The sequence below is a fragment of the Petromyzon marinus genome, chromosome 39 (assembly GCF_048934315.1).
Source record: "Petromyzon marinus isolate PM22_M1 ecotype Great Lakes invasive population chromosome 39, UKy_Petmar_22M1.pri1.0, whole genome shotgun sequence".
Lineage (NCBI taxonomy): Eukaryota > Metazoa > Chordata > Hyperoartia > Petromyzontiformes > Petromyzontidae > Petromyzon > Petromyzon marinus.
This window is the reverse complement of record NC_133705.1, coordinates 5582945-5599872: the sequence shown is the minus strand read 5'-3', so window position 1 is coordinate 5599872 and position 16928 is coordinate 5582945. Positions and strand designations below refer to the sequence as shown.

General features: G+C 46.4%; 1 protein-coding gene across 1 annotated transcript in view; it reads left to right on the top strand.

Annotated features, from left to right (window-relative positions):
- The first annotated feature begins 6941 nt into the window (after positions 1 to 6941).
- LOC116950543 (transient receptor potential cation channel subfamily V member 5-like) overlaps positions 6942 to 16928 on the top strand; it is a 40404-nt gene continuing 30417 nt past the window's right edge. The window contains exons 1-2 of the mRNA XM_032968409.2: positions 6942 to 8144; positions 12565 to 12662. Coding sequence (XP_032824300.1) covers positions 8038 to 8144; positions 12565 to 12662 — 205 coding nt within the window. The 5' untranslated portion in view covers positions 6942 to 8037. The remainder of the gene's footprint in view (positions 8145 to 12564; positions 12663 to 16928) is intronic.

Below are 16928 nucleotides of genomic sequence, written 5' to 3'. Positions count from 1 at the left end.
CTCGCTCGCCGAATTATTCACTCGCGTATCCAATCGCTCCCTCACTCACTGCCTCAATCACTCTATCACTCACTCAATGACTCACTCACTCACTCACTGCCTCAATCACTCTATCACTCACTCAATGACTCCCTCGCTAACTTATTCACTCACCTACTCAATGACTCACTGCCTCAATCACTGTATCACTCAATGACTCACTCACTTATTCACTGGCCTACTCAATCACTCACTCACTGGCTCACTCACTCACTGCCTCAATCACTCACTCAATGAGTCACTCACTCGCTAACTTATTCACTCGCCTCCTCAATCACTCACTCACTGGCTCAATCACTCACTCGCACGCCGACTTATTCACTCGCTTACTCAATTGCTCACTCTTTCAATGCCTCAATCACTCTATCACTCACTCAATGACTCACTCGCTAACCTATTCACTCGCCTACTCAATGACTCACTGCCTCAATCACTCACTCAATGATTCACTCACTCGCACACCGACGTATTATCTTGCTTATTCAATCGCTAACTCATTCACTGCCTCAGTTACCGTATCACCCACTTAAATACTCAATCACTCACTCGCTCACTGACTTATTCACTCGCTTACTCAATTGCTCACTCTTTCACTCTATCACTCAATTGCTCACTCACCGACGTACTTCATTCACTCACGTATTCAATCGCTCAGTCATTCGCCGACTCAACCATGATATCACTCACTCAATGACGGCTCACTAAATTGCTCACCAATTTAATGACTCAACTCCATCACGCGGCCCCAGGGGCTGGTGGGGAATATGAGGTTTTCGGTGAGGCTGCGGTAAGAAATGGAGGGTGATAGTGAGGATGTGATGATGGTGAGGATGTTAGTAAGGCAGGAAGAGTTACTGTAAGGATCTCATGGATTTAGTGATGATCGTGGCGAAGCGGTGAGAGTATTTTTGGCGAGTCGGTGAGGGTTATGGTAAGGCTGTGATGGTCATGGTGAGCAGCCAGACCTGGTGTCAGCAAGCCTGCGAGTCGGTGAGGGTTATGGTGAGGCTGTGATGGTCATGGTGAGCAGCCAGACCTGGGGTCAGCAAGCCTGCGAGTCGGTGAGGGTTATGGTGAGGCTGTGATGGTCATGGTGAGCAGCCAGACCTGGGGTCAGCAAGCCTGCGAGTCGGTGAGGGTTATGGTGAGGCTGTGATGGTCATGGTGAACAGCCAGAGCTGGGGTCAGGGGTCAGCAAGCCGGTGGCTCCGGAACCGCATGCGGCTCTTTAAAGACGGCGTTGCGGCTCTTTAAATATTGAGGGGTGGGGGGGGTTACCGAATTCTACATAAATGGATCTTATTGTTATTTTGGTTGCCGACCCCTGAACATTGATGTCAAGTTCACCATGGGAGTCCAGTTCACCATGGGAGTCCAGTTCACCATTGGAGTACAGTTTACCATGGGAGTCCAGTTCACCATGGGAGTCCAGTTCACCATGAGAGTCCAGTTCACCATCAGAGTCCAGTTCACCAATGGAGTCTAGTTTACCATGGGAGTCCAGTTCACTATGGGAGTCCAGTTTACCATGAGAGTCCAGTTCACTATGGGAGTCCAGTTTACCATGAGAGTCCAGTTCACTATGGGAGTCAAGTTTACCATGGGAGTCCAGTTTACCATGGGAGTCCAGTTTACCATGAGAGTCCAGTTCACTATGGGAGTCCAGTTCACCAATGGAGTCTAGTTTACCATGAGAGTCCAGTTCACCATGGGAGTCCAGTTTACCATGAGAGTCCAGTTCACCATGGGAGTCCAGTTCACAATGGGCAGGAGTCGGCAACCGACGGCTCCGGAGTAGCATGTGGCTCTATAAAGGACTGCTTCGTGACATTATTTATTCAGGACCACCACCAATCTCGTATAATACCACGTGTCATTGCGCGGCGCTTTGAAATATTGATTTGTTGATGTGTATTCTTGGTTCTTTCGGTAAAGTAACGTAGAAAGGAAACAATAAAATAATAAAAATATGAAACAAATATTGTTTCCCATCTACGTGACTTTACCGAAAGATCCAAGAATATGAATCCCTGCAGTCACGAAAGCTTTAATTCAAAATTTGTTGGTGTGTGTTGTTTTTAACCGAATTCGAAAACAAAAAGCGGCTCTCCTTGTTATTTTGATTGCCGACCAACTCCCCCCGTCCTGAGCCTGAGCCAGGAGGTTTCTGGATGCCTCGCTCTCATCTGAAGGTGGCAGTGTCGCCCCAGCAGAAGCGGCTCAAGGAGCCGGGCGAGCGGCGTTGTTCATTTTCGCCATCGGCTTGGGTTGTGTCCCGTGTTGGCACACAAAGACAAAGATCCCCCGTGTAGCCTGTAACAGACTGTAGGGGCAAGTGCTGTTAGCGAGTAGCACCTATGGCCGGCACGGCACACGAGGGGGTGGGTGGCCAACACCACGCCCGACCGCCTTTGTCTCCCCAGTGGCGATGTTTACACATCGCACCGGGTACTCATTTGAGGACGAGTCGAACTAGGTGAAGGCCCAGGACCGGTTCAAAAAAGCGTCACCGGTGTTGGCCGTGAGCGGGAATCGAACCCGGGTCGCCAGGTTCGTAGCTCAGCGCGCTAACCGCTCCGCCACCGCTCCCCACAACCCCGCGACGTCTGCTCGCATCGCTGCGTCAAATCATCGCAGCCCATGGGTTCCACGTCTCCACTACACACCCCGTGGGCTGTCGTATGCACAGCTGGGCTCTTAAGTCAACAAGTGAGCAGCTAATACGCACGGTCTCCTTCCCCACGTTAAAACGTCCCTCCCGTGTAGAAAATATGAGAGCAAGGTTGCTTGATTATTTATTTTTACACACACAAACAAAATACGATCCCAGAAAGGAATGCCGTGTGGGCTGATGCATATGAACTAGGAACATAAATACATCTTGTTTTACGTGGAGGGTCTGAATCGATTATTGGTATTGAGAGTCGGGAATTGGTAATCGCCAATTATTAATTTCGTGTCATTGTATAACGAGTTCAATTCCCCGTAATATAACGGGTTCATGAAAAAAAAAATTAATGAAGATTGTATCGAATTTATTCAATCTAACATTTCTCCCTGCAGGTCACATCTGTTGTAAATTGACGGCCATCGCCCAAAAGTTGAAAAACAGGTTCGCTGAGACGAAGTCCAACACACTGAAAACGTGTGTCCCCGTCTTCGCTTTAAAATAACTGGTAGATTCACATCAGCCGGTGGAAGATCAATTCTGGGTTTGAAGACAACATCTCCGCGATTGGATTCTGAAATGATTTCAGGCCCGACAAAGTTACGGTGCATTTTCTTTGGTTCTTTCGGTAAAGTCACGTAGAATGATAATAAAATAATAAATTGATAAAATAAAATAACACAATATTCTCACGACGTTTCGGCCACAACACAAGCGGCCTTCATCAGGTGAAGGGGGCGAGACTGTCTGGTAGGACAGCGCTGGAGTGAAAGAGCCACGTTCAGATACGGCCTTTAAGCTGCTGCAGAAATAGAGCTTGTACCTGCCTCAAATTTCAGCACCACGGATTTGAGGCAGGTACAAGCTCTATTTCTGCAGCAGCTTAAAGGCCGTATCTGAACGTGGCTCTTTCACTCCAGCGCTGTCCTACCAGACAGTCTCGCCCCCTTCACCTGATGAAGGCCGCTTGTGTTGTGGCCGAAACGTCGTGAGAATATTATTGTGTTATTTTATTTTATCAATTTATTATTTTATTATCATTCTACGTGACTTTACCGAAAGAACCAAAGAAGATGAATCATTGCAGTCACGAAAGCTTTAAATCGAAATTTACGGTGCATTGTTCACGAAGTCGCCGGAACCGCGTGTGCCATTCAACACCATTCCCCCTTTTTAATGTGGTTGAGATTTAAAATCGACTATCGCAATGCTTCCCCTTTTCAAAACCCAACTCACGAGGTGACATTCCCACATGGTGGTGTGAGAAGCGTGGTGCTAATAAAGTCTACTGGGTACGAATTTGTAACGTCGCTCGGAGCCACGTCGCCTAGCCACGTTACACAGACGGCGTTACACAGCGTTAGACGGACGGCGTTACACGGACGGCGTTACACGAACAACGTTACACGGACGGCGTTACACGGACAACGTTACACGGACGGCGTTACACGGACAACGTTACACGGACGGCGTTACACGGACAACGTTACACGGATGGCCTTACACGGCGTTACACGGACGGCGTTACACGGACAACGTTACACGGACGGCCTTACACGGACGGCGTTACACGGATGGCCTTACACGGCGTTACACGGACGGCGTTATACGGACAACGTTACACGGACGGCGTTACACGGACGTTACACGGACAACGTTACACGGACGGCCTTACACGGACGGCGTTACTCGGATGGCCTTACACGGACAACGTTACACGGACGGCGTTAGATAGACGGCGTTATAGTCTCAGGCGTTAGGTGCAGATGGTCAAATCTATTTGTATAACAATTCACTTTGGGGTATCTGTCTGTGTGTAGGGTTAATGTTATCGCGCCCTAAGAACGATTGTTTAAGGGCGCTTTATAAATCTCAATTATTATTCATGTTGGTGAGATCGGTGGCGTGGGTAAAATCACCAACACGCATGTTGCATGACATACATGCAACTTATACAAAAAAATGTCCGTTTAACTTGCGTAGAATGGGGCTCAAGACACAGATTATTCAAGTAATCGATGCACTTGCACACACACACACACAAAAAACGTAGTTTGGCTTTTACGGCCATTCGGGAATTAAAACGTCGTGTCGTATAAACACATCCCTCATTCACCCGACAGGGCCAATTCATAAAGTTGACAGGTCAACAAATGTGGCTCATGCGTTACGTTGTTACTGCAGCAGCAACGCCACAGTGACAACGAGCATCCCCATGAAGTTGGCACAATTGTGCCTGATGAAGCTGGTCGTAACGTGATCGTTTGTACTGAATTATCCAGGAAGGCACACGAAGCCGCAGGACTGACTTTTTTTCGGAAATTATCCTGGATTTTTTTCTTTATTTGAAGAAGTTTTAGGCAATTTACGAGCGTGTATTATATTTATTTATTTTAACCAAAATTGATTGATTGAATTTACGTGGAAAGAAAACCCAACGGGCGCAATAGTGTGGGCCGACACTCTTGCAATCCCCGTGCAGGTCGAACTTGCCTTCCCCTGGCGAGCACGCGTAGCGCACCCTCCTCCACGTCCCACGCCAAGGGAATCTCACAACAACAACGACAACAACATTCCGTGTGCTGCGCATGCGGTGATTCCACCCCAACCCTCGCTGCTGCTGCTGCTGCCACCGCACCTCCACAGCGCCGCGTGTGACAGTGCAGCCGCCACGTGCAGCAGGGAAGCGGCGCAACCAACCACCGTCGCCCCCCACCCCCCACCGAGCCGTTCCACGAGTGCTGTCGCCACGGTGGCTATGAGATGTTAACGACCTCGCCTGGTACACAGGACGTCGTGGGTACGATCCCGACCCTGACGCCTGCTGCTGCTGTATATTTGGAGTTTGCGTCTCTCTCCCCGTGGTCGCGAGATTTATGCGGCCCCTCCGGTTTTCCCCTCCACATTTAGACTCAACGTCACGCGTCGAGAGAGTTTTTGGCTGCTGTACAAATTCCCACGTGATGAGCCATTTCGTCGAGAAATCATTTGTGATGGCCCAGTCAGCTCATGCTTCTGAAAAAGCCTCTCAGTGGGCCTTACATATTAAAGTTATTTTTTTAATAGTTTGTATTCTTTGGGTCATTCGGTAAAGTCACGAAAGCTTTAAGTCAATAAATAGTTTGTAGTTTACCTATCTCCATATGTATATATAAAAGGCACAGTTGTGAATGTGTGTCTGTTCAAAATGTTTAGCGTACTTCCCGACATGCAACAAACTTAAAATTTGCCATGTGCGTACTTTCCAGACTGTACGCCATGTAAACATTATTAAAATATACTTTTGTATATTTTTTAGGGGGGGGGGGGGGGGGCGCAATAATGCATATTTCTTGCACGGCAAGTGAGCTGTGACGTCAAATCTGTCACGTGACCCGCGCACGTGGAAGCGTAACGCATTGTAGTGTAGCGGGTAGCGCGCCGCGCTACGAACCCGGCGAGCCGAGTTCGATTCCCGCTCACGGCCACCACCGGTGACGATTATTTGAACCGGTCCTGGGCCTCCCCTAGGTCGACTCAGCCTCAAACGAGTAACTGCTCTGCTGTGTGAACATCGCCACTGGGGAGACAAAGGCGGCCGGGCGCGGTGAATCCAAGTCCCGGGCGAAGCCGGGTAGTTAAAGCTAGTCGTTTATAAGACGAATAGTTCAACGTTTGTCCTCACCACCGCAGTGGAGAAAAACCTCGTGGATGCAGGACGCCAGAGTGTCAGGCAACCACAAATAACAAGAGGAGGGTAATGTTAGTTTAATAAATAACGTTACGAGGCGGTCCACGAAGAGGCGCGCGTGCACGGCTCTGGAGCCGCAAGTTTCCCGACCCCTCTCCCGTAGGTGCAGCTACTTCTGAGATGTAGTCCAGTGGCCCGGTTGGCACACAGAGTGGGGGGGGGGGGGGAGGGCAGCACTTGGCCACCCACGTTGCCACTGAGAGCATTGTTCCACAGTAAAAGTGAGATCCAATTTGTATTCTCACAACTGGAATTTCGCCACAATTAAGCACAAAAACAAAGCATTATTTTTCGAATTTAAGCTTTCGTGACTGCAGGGATTCATATTCTTGGTTCTTTCGGTAAAGTCACGTAGAAGGGAAATAATAAAATAATAGAAATATAACATAATAAAATACAATTCTCACGACGTTTCGGCCACAACACAAGCAGCCATCCTCAGGTGAAGAACATTTGGGACGCTGGCTTTCCGACAGCTCTGTTATTCACCTGAGGACGGCTGCTTGTGTTGTGGCAGAAACGTCGTGAGAATTTTATTTGTTTTATTTTTATTATTTCATTATTTCCCTTCTACGTGACTTTACCGAAAGAACCAAGAATAACAAAGCATTCATCCGCCCAATATTGTTCGACGCGGTTCTTGGTGACCGAGCTAGAACCATCAGCTCGCTACCCTTGGCAAGCCAGATTGATCGCGGGGCGCTCTTACCTCTCTGACCCACTCGTGCCACCTCAATCATTATCTCCCAGGCGGTTCTCGAGACGCAATGTTTTTTTTTACACTCACTTTTCCGCAATACATCTTCACAATCAAGTCGCTCACCTGGTTATCGATATTTCGGTGTGTGTGTGGCCTATTTTATTTGTCAAAGGGGGTTTCGTCTTGTTTCATCGCCACCTTTTCCGTTACTCAATCGCGTTTCCTGTCCGTGCTCTCTTGCCTCCTGCCCTGCCCATTTCATGCCCCTTTGTTAATGCCCCCTGATCCAATGCCCTTCTCCCTGTCCCATCAACCCTCCTCCCCATACTCCACTCTTTTTCCTGCTGCATGTGCCCCTGCTTCTTGCTCCGCGCTCCATCACGTGGTCGCACGGGCACATGTCCCTCCTAACCCCTAATATCCCATTGTTCTCTATTCTCCGCTCTCTTTTTCTCTCTCTCTCTCTCCGTGTTCCACGGCCAATCCCTCCATGCCCGCAGCCCCCTAAGAAGCCCCGAGGGCAATGTGGAAGCCGGTGACACCACCGGCTGGACCAGTGTGGTCGCATTCCTGAGGCAGCTGGACAGCAGTGAGCATCTTCACCAACACAATCGTGAACCGAGTGTCGGGACGCCAGTGCCCAAAGGTGGCACGCATAACTCCTCGGTACACGGCTCCTCCTTCCTCGCCCTCCTCGCTCCTCCTCCAACCGCATCTCCTCCCCCAAGTCTCCTGTCTCTCTCCCCCCTCTTAGACCGTCGGGGCTTGGTGCGGTTCTCGCTGCGTCGGATCCACAAAGAGATCGGCAGCCTCCTGTGTGGACGAGGCAGGAAGGACACGAGGGGAGAGCAGACGGAGGGGAGAGCAGACGGAGGGAGGTCGCAGCCCCCATTGCCCGCGATGTTCGAGCGCGGAGTCGTGGGTCGGCTCCTGAGCTGGCTTACGAATGCACAGCAGCAGAATGCAGCGGCTGTCGAAGACGAACTTTACCTGCTGCAACACAAGAGGTGAGTCCTTCCTGCGATGTTACGGCCCCATCAACTAATATAAGTGAGACCTACCTGTGATATTACAACCCAGTCAACTAATAGAAGTGACACCTACCTGTGATATTACAACCCAGTCAACTAATAGAAGTGAGACCTACCTGTGATATTACAACCCAGTCAACTAATAGAAGTGACACCTACCTGTGATATTACAACCCAGTCAACTAATAGAAGTCAAACCTACCTGTGATATTACAACCCAGTCAACTAATAGAAGTGACACCTACCTGTGATATTACAACCCAGTCAACTAATAGAAGTGAGACCTACCTGCGATGTTACGGCCCCATCAACTAATATAAGTGAGACCTACCTGTGATATTACAACCCAGTCAACTAATAGAAGTGACACCTACCTGTGATATTACAACCCAGTCAACTAATAGAAGTGAGACCTACCTGTGATATTACAACCCAGTCAACTAATAGAAGTGAGACCTACCTGTGATATGACAACCCAGTCAACTAATAGAAGTGAGACCTACCTGTGATATTACAACCCAGTCAACTAATATAAGTGAGACCCACCTGTGATATTACAACCCAGTCAACTAATAGAAGTGACACCTACCTGTGATATTACAACCCAGTCAACTAAGAGAAGTGACACCTACCTGTGATATTACAACCCAGTCAACTAATAGAAGTGAGTCCTACCTGTGATATTACAACCCAGTCAACTAATAGAAGTGAGACCTACCTGTGATATTACAACCCAGTCAACTAATAGAAGTGACATCTACCTGTGATATTACAACCCAGTCAACTAATAGAAGTGAGTCCTACCTGTGATATTACAACCCAGTCAACTAATAGAAGTAAGACCTACCTGTGATATTACAACCCAGTCAACTAATAGAAGTGACACCTACCTATGATATTACAACCCAGTCAACTAATAGAAGTGACACCTACCTGTGATATTACAACCCAGTCAACTAATAGAAGTGACACCTACCTGTGATATTACAACCCAGTCAACTAATAGAAGTGACACCTACCTGTGATATTACAACCCAGTCAACTAATAGAAGTGACACCTACCTGTGATATTACAACCCAGTCAACTAATAGAAGTGACACCTACCTGTGATATTACAACCTAGTCAACTAATAGAAGTGAGACTTACCTGTGATATTACAACCCAGTCAACTAATAGAAGCGAGTCCTAACTGTGATATTACAACCCAGTCAACTAATAGAAGTGAGACCTACCTGTGATATTACAACCCAGTCAACTAATAGAAGCGAGTCCTAACTGTGATATTACAACCCAGTCAACTAATAGAAGTGAGTCCTAACTGTAATATTACAACCCAGTCAACTAATAGAAGTGAGTCCTAACGGTCACTTGATTTGATACTGGAAGGGAATGCTAATCGTCACCTGGTCTGAGTATCAGAAGCGAGCCCTTAATTGGCACATGGTCAAGTATTAGGGCTGAGTCCTACCCATCATCTAGTCCAGTGCTAGATGCAGGTCCTGTCATAGTCTATCCCGGTGCTAGATGTGAGCCCTGCCACAGGGAGCCAGAGTACAGAACGCGATACGACGTCGCAGCCACGTTGTAAGTTTGGCGAAAGATGCGATTTCTCGAAATTCTGGGCAAATAGGGACGCTGGGATAACAGGCGTTCATAAAGCGACGAGAGATCTTCTGAGCGGTTGGTGACCAATCTCCAGTTCATTGTCACTGAAAACTGCTAACATAATTAATAACGGAATTAAACGCAATGCGCATACTAACCCCAACATCGACGATTCAAACGTCATGAATAGAATCAACATCACACACACGTCAACATGAACGCACCCGGAGTGATGACATCACACTGGCCATCCTGGAGCGGCACTCGTTTTGTCTTCCGGCTAGGTGATTGGCTGGTGCAGTGCGAGTGATGACGTTTCACCCTAGCAATCACCTTTACGCTCGCAAGAGTTTAAATCTCAATACGACCCCCCCCCCCCCCCCCCATTTAAAACTAAAACTACAGTTGATTGTCGATTATCCGGCACTGCGCGATTATCTGGCTGCTTCAAACATTATCCGGCGGTCCCAGGCCGATCCAGAAAAACCGACAAAACTGCTCAAAAGACTGTAACCCAGTCTGGCAATCGGCACTATGTGCGTGACAAAAAAAAGAGTTGCTATGCTTGATTTCAGTGTATCATATTATGTACGGGACATTATATACTACATACAACGTTAACATTGAACATTCTGCACGTGATTCCATTAGTCAATGCCGAGTCTTCGAAATTGGAGTAATAAGTACGGTGCTGTAAATACAGCAACTTTTTTTAAGGTAGGGTACATATAGTCCCCGACTTACGTTATTTCGATCTTACGATGGCGATAGCGATACGACAAAATTGTTAAATATTTTACATTTCGCGCGGCAGGCAAACGCAGCAGCGTACGAGGTACGATACTTGTACGTTGGGATGCTGCCGGGATGTACGTATGTTAAAAGTTTTTTTTTTTTAATATATAGCAGATAGGATTGTTTCCTGAAAAAAACTTTCTAATAAATAGCAGTTCATATAGGTAGGCTAAGAATTGACCTTGTTTTTTTACTTTACATTTTACTGTGCAATGCAGTATTATAATTAATAATAGGCTAGGCCACCTTCGACTTACGATATCTTTGACTTACGATGGGGTTCATCTTCTTTGGTTCTTTCGGTAAAGTCACGTAGAATGAGAATAAAATAATAAATTGATAAAATAAAATAACACAATATCATTGTGTTATTATAACACAATGTGTTATTATAACACAATATTATAACACAATGTGTTATTATAACACAATATTATTGTGTTATTTTATTTTATCAATTTATTATTTTATTCTCATTCTACGTAACACAATAATATTGTGTTATAATAACACAATGATATTGTGTTATTTTATTTTTTATTCTGTGTTATTATAACACAATATTATTGTGTTATTTTATTTTATCAATTTATTATTTTATTCTCATTCTACGTGACTTTACCGAAAGAACCAATAAAATAATAAATTGATAAAATAAAATAACACAATAATATTGTGTTATTGTGTTATTTGATAAAATAAAATATAACACAATAATATTGTGTTATTTATTATTTTATTCTCATTCTACGTGACTTTACCGAAAGAACCAAAGAAGATGAATCATTGCAGTCACGAAAGCTTTAAATCGAAATTTTACGATGGGGTTGTCGTAACGCATCTCCATCGTAAATAGAGGACTACCCTGTATTTATGTTTAGTCTTTTTCATCATTAGACCTCCTTTGCCAGTGCCAAAATGTAATAATAGGGTTTTTCTCCTTTTTTCTGGCAACTAAACTGAAACCTTTTTTTACAAGGATTCATGTCTGCATTAACTGCAGGTATTGTAGTTAATGCAGACATGAATCCTTGTAAAAAGGTTTCAGTTTTGTTGCCAGAAAAAAGGGGAAACCCCTATTATTACATTTTTAGTCTATTTGTATGTTTGTTTATGCCGATTTCATATAGATAACACATTTCAAACACAAAAAAACACATATAACAACACATACAAAGACAATGTCATACAAGAATGTGCTAAAATACGCTATGTTAAATATAAATGATTAGTGATTAGCCGGCGTTTTTGAACATCCGGCACTCGCCTCTCCCCCGAAGCCGCCGGATAATCGATGATAATCGATGATCGACTGTCGTTTACCTTGACTTGGGATCCCCTTTCTCTTAAGACACATGTATAATCGTAATTATATAATCATTGGCTCTGTCGGGTGGTGGAGGGTTATAGATTTTTTTAAAAAAATCCCCTACACACTCTAACCCAACAAAAAAACTAAACATGAATCATGAATATTGGTCGTAAAAGCATACATATTAAATATACGATCGCATTACAATTATTCACCTGCCAGACAATATGTTTAGAGTTTTATTTTTTCTGTACTCGGGCCCCAGGGTCCCGCACTAGAAATTGGTCCTATCAGTCGTCTGATTCAATACCCGAGGCGAGTCCTACCCATCACCTGGTCCGGCACTCGACGAGAATCCTACAGGTCACCTGATCCAGAACTACAAGTTTAGGTCGACCCACCACTTGGCTCGAGTACAAGAGGTGACCCCCACTTGGTGGAGTTGCAAGGACAGGCCACACGGATAGCAGGGTGAGCGTAACGGGGTCTCAGGTTCCAATATAAAGTTCGCGGCACCCTCACGCTTCCATGCAGACCCATGCCGTATCTATGCCTCTCCGGTTGTCTTGATCGATCTGTCCTGGTGGAACATTTCCATGAGCATCATTAAAAGTTCCTCCCATTCCCCCTTTGCCGCCGCCCCCATGCCCTTCCTGTGGCTCCCTACGGCTCCGTCTCGCAGGATCCGAGAGACCCCGCTGTTCACGGCCGCCAAGAACAATGACGTGGAGGCCATCCAGATGCTGCACAAGCAGGGCAACACGGACCTCCTGCAGCGCGGTGAGTGGCACACGAGGAGGGGCAAAGAGAACAATAGGGACGACACGGGAAGACAGAGAGACACAGAGACGTGGGAGGGACAGGGAAGAGGCATGAGATATACAGCAATAAGTACACACAGGGGGACATTAACCTTCTGCAGCGTGGTGAGTGGCAAGACCCACGTGGAGACAACGGCCGCGAGGGCAGTGGCGTTGTGACCACACGTGTGGCTTGTGCCCTGGCGCAGTGCAGTGTCACGTGGTGTATGCATGTGTGGTGGTGGTAGTGGTAGGTGGAGCGGTCGCTTTGGTGGTTGGCCCACTATACTGTGACCCCGGTGACCTGAGTTCGATTTCCGGCCGTGGCTCACGTCAGTGAGGGATTTTTGAACTGGTCCTGCATGCGCTGTGCCGGCCTTAATATGTTCTTGCTAACAGCACTTGCCCTATCAGTCTACATGGCTGTAGAGGGGTGGTGGGGGTGGTGGGTGGAAGGAGATCTTTGTATTCAGTTTTGGACTCGGAACAGCTGGGCCCAACAAGGCTGCTGGCAAACCAATTCATGCCACTGGCCTCCCATGGTAAACTTCTGTGCGATGCTAATGGATCATTTGAACACTTTCTTAAGAATGATGGAGAAACCCACCGGACAGGAAAGTCCGCAGGCTGGAAACAAACAAGAGCAATGCAGGGAGCAGCGTTGTCCGATCGAGAGGCGTGAACTAAATCGGTGGGGTAGCGTGGTGGTTGGCATGAGCTCTGGTGAACCCCCTGGCCAATAACTCCTTGCCCCCCCCACCTCTTCGTTGCCTAGCATCTGAACCCCTCCTGCCCATGGACCCCAGTGCATCTGCACATCCTGCACACTCTATAGAAAGCGGTCTTCATTGCAAGGCCCTGCGGGTCACTGGTGGCCCTTGGTGGCCTTTAGTGCGGCCCTGTAATGTGCGCCACCCCCCGACATTACACAACGAGACAACACACCCCATCATCATCGTGCTGCTGTCAAACCCCAATGGATTCAAATAGTGTAAGTGGCGACGCTCACGCCGACGATGTCTTCCCAGCGACAGTGCCACCCCGCCCCGCCACCCTCTGAAAATGAGTGAAGAACATCGCTCTAAAGCAGGGGTGGGCAAATTTTTTGACTGAGGGGCCGGGCCAGGAACAGATGGATGGAGTGTTTGTGTGAACTAATATAAATGGCATGTAAAAATCATTACATGAAAGGATTTGGCCTTTGACAGGTAGCAAAGCATTTATTTGCAAGGCAATTTAACAAATTGCACGAACATGAACAATGCTAAAACATGTCGTAACGTGACTGATCAAACATCATGAAAACATCTGAGGCCTGCGCCCAAACCAATGACCTCACTTGAACTTCTTTATTATCTACATTAATAGGTCAGAGCAGCCACGCAGGCTGTGTGTCGGAGATTTGGCTCCCCAACCTCGCTGCAGCAACACATCATCACTTTCAGTTTCAGTGGGAATAGTGTTTTTGATCTCCCATTTTGCCAGTGCATCCAAGTCTGGAGTTATTTTGGTTGTGGCATTTCTCAGGATAGATCTGAGGTGCTGATCCGTTAACTTTGATCTGTGACGGGCTTTGTTGGCGTTCATGACGCTGAATGTCTGCTCACACACATAAGTCGAGCCAAACAAAGTCAGCATCTTCTGTGCAGTCCTCCGGAGGTTTGGAAACGTGGCTCTGTTAAGTGAAGCATAAAAGTCATTCAGTTTAACAGAGTTGAACTTCTCCTTTAGGACGGAGTCAGACTGAAGATCTATCAGTTCCAACTGCAGCTCCTGTGGTGCTGTTTCAGAGTCTTGTGACAGGGGACAGGACACCAGCTGAAGTGACTGTTCAATGTTTTCGAAATCAGAGAACCTACGCCAGAATTCTCCGTGCAGGTCCTCAAGTGATTTGCTGTATTTTTTTTGCGTTTCGCGGTGCCTCTTCTTGCATGGCAAGTGTGGGGGAAATGAGTGAAAGATTTGTTCGCAATTTGTCTGGAGAACAAAGTGAGCTTGGATTTGAAGGCTTTCACATGTTTGTACATGTCGTGAACAAACTGATCTTTCCCCTGCAGCTTCACATTCAGCTCATTCATGTGTGGAAATGTCCACAGCAAACGCAAAGTCACTAAGCCAGTTCTTGTTGCTTAGCTCAGGAAATTCGTCAGATTTCCCCATCAACTCCAAAAATGCGATGATGTCCTCTTTCAGCTCCCACACTCGTTGTAACACTTTCCCCAAACTTAACCAGCGGACACGAGAGTGGTACAGCAAGTCCTGATGATCCGCATCAGTTTCCTCCAGGAACGTAATAAACTGACGTTGCTGAAGTTCCCTTGCTCGTATAAAGTTAACAAGTTTCACGGCTGGATTCACGACATGATTAAGTTGCAATACAGACTTGCACAGGGATTCCTGATGGATGATGCAGTGAAGGAAAATAAGATCCTGGTCAGGGTTTTCCTCTTTCACTTTATTCTGGATTCTTTTCAGCAGCCCAATATTTTTTCCAGTTAAATTTGGCGATCCATCCGTTGTGACATTGACAAGTTTACTCCAAGGTAGCTTCATTCTTTCGATGACAGCAGACACCTGTTTATACAAGTCCTCTCCCCGCGTTGTTCCTTTCAGGGACTCCATGGTCAAAAACTCCTCTGTTATCGCAAAACTGTCGTCAATGCCTCAGATAAAAATGAGGAGCTGAGCAGTGTCTTTTACGTCCGTACTTTCATCCAGCGCTAGTGAATATAACTCAAAGGAATCAGACTTTTTGTTTAATTGGCTGGCTATATTTTCATCAATAAGTTCCACACGGCGAGTCACAGTCCTACGTGATAAACTGACTTTTTCAATTTTGCTTTTGATCTCCGGACACAAAATGTCAGCTGTCTGTACCATGCATTCTTTTACAAACTCGCCTTCGGAGAAATGCTTGCTAGCCTTTGCTATTTCGAATGCCACCAAAAAACTTGCCTTGGTAGTTGACTCTTGAATTGCAGTTTGTCGGTGAAAAAAATGTTGCTGAGTCTGTAAATTATCCGCCAACCTCTGAGCCGCAACCGCCCGTTCTTGCGTTGACTGCTTGCTAGCGTAGTTAGCATGTTTCGTAGCAAAGTGACGGATGATGTTGTACTCCTTGAAAACTGTGACAGTTTCTCGGCATATCAGGCATACAGCCTTCGATTGAACTTCAGTGAAAAAGTATCTTGTTGTCCACTCCATGTTAAACACTCGGCACTCATTGTCCACTTTTCTTTTTCCTTGATCCGCTCATTTTACAGAAGGGCTCACAGGGCAAAGCGAAAAAGTGAAGGGAGCATCGTATCTAACTCAGCAATGTAAACAAACCCTAAAAATGGCGCTGACGGCCCACAATGCATTGCGAGATCATGTGCCCTTTCGAGCCCTATACACCACACTCCCGGTCAAAGTGCGCCATCTAATGGGGAAATGGGGGCATTACAGGAGAAAGGTAAAATTTAATTTAATAATATTATTTGGACAAGTTCGGCAGGCCAGATTAAAAAGCCCAACGGGCTGTATACGGCCCGGGGGGCCGTACTTTGCCCACGTCTGCTCTAAAGTCAGGAGTCTGCGGCCGATAATTGCGTTTCCAATTTGTCTGAAATTAGCCATGAGGCAGCTCGACCGCAGCGCGTGAGGCTTCGATGTCACCGGAACCCTTCGTGGCTTCGCTGATCTTTTGCAAATGAAGACGGCTTGTGACGAAGCAGGTACTGTGCCTAGAGTCTACGAAAACTAAAGGGCCTATGAAAAAAACATTTTTACCAGGTTTCTTGTTATTGTTGTTATATGATTAAACATTTTTTTTTACCGAGATATCTTCTTTAAAATATATTTACATAGCAAGTGAAGCATATTACACCTAAAATCACAGTCAGACAAATATTTAAGCTTCAACGAAGGTAAAGCAACATGGCGCTCACCACATGGTCGTCTTGCCAGAATATTGAACTTGTTATCGATGAAAATTAACGGCATCCTTTTCAGGCTGCGTCATCCGAATTGATAATCAGAGTAAAACATTGTTGAAGAAATTTTCGCTTATAATATCTTTAGGCTTACCTTGTTTTTTTTTCATTTCCAATTAAATCTGGGTCACACAGCATGCTCCTATCGAATGAGGGCACAGACTAAATAATGAATGTATCGGTAATAACATCTGTCCAGTGGCTGGGCGAAGTAGGCATGAAACAAGCGGAGTGACAGCGGCGAGAGTAGTAACATAGGCAGGAGCAGTACC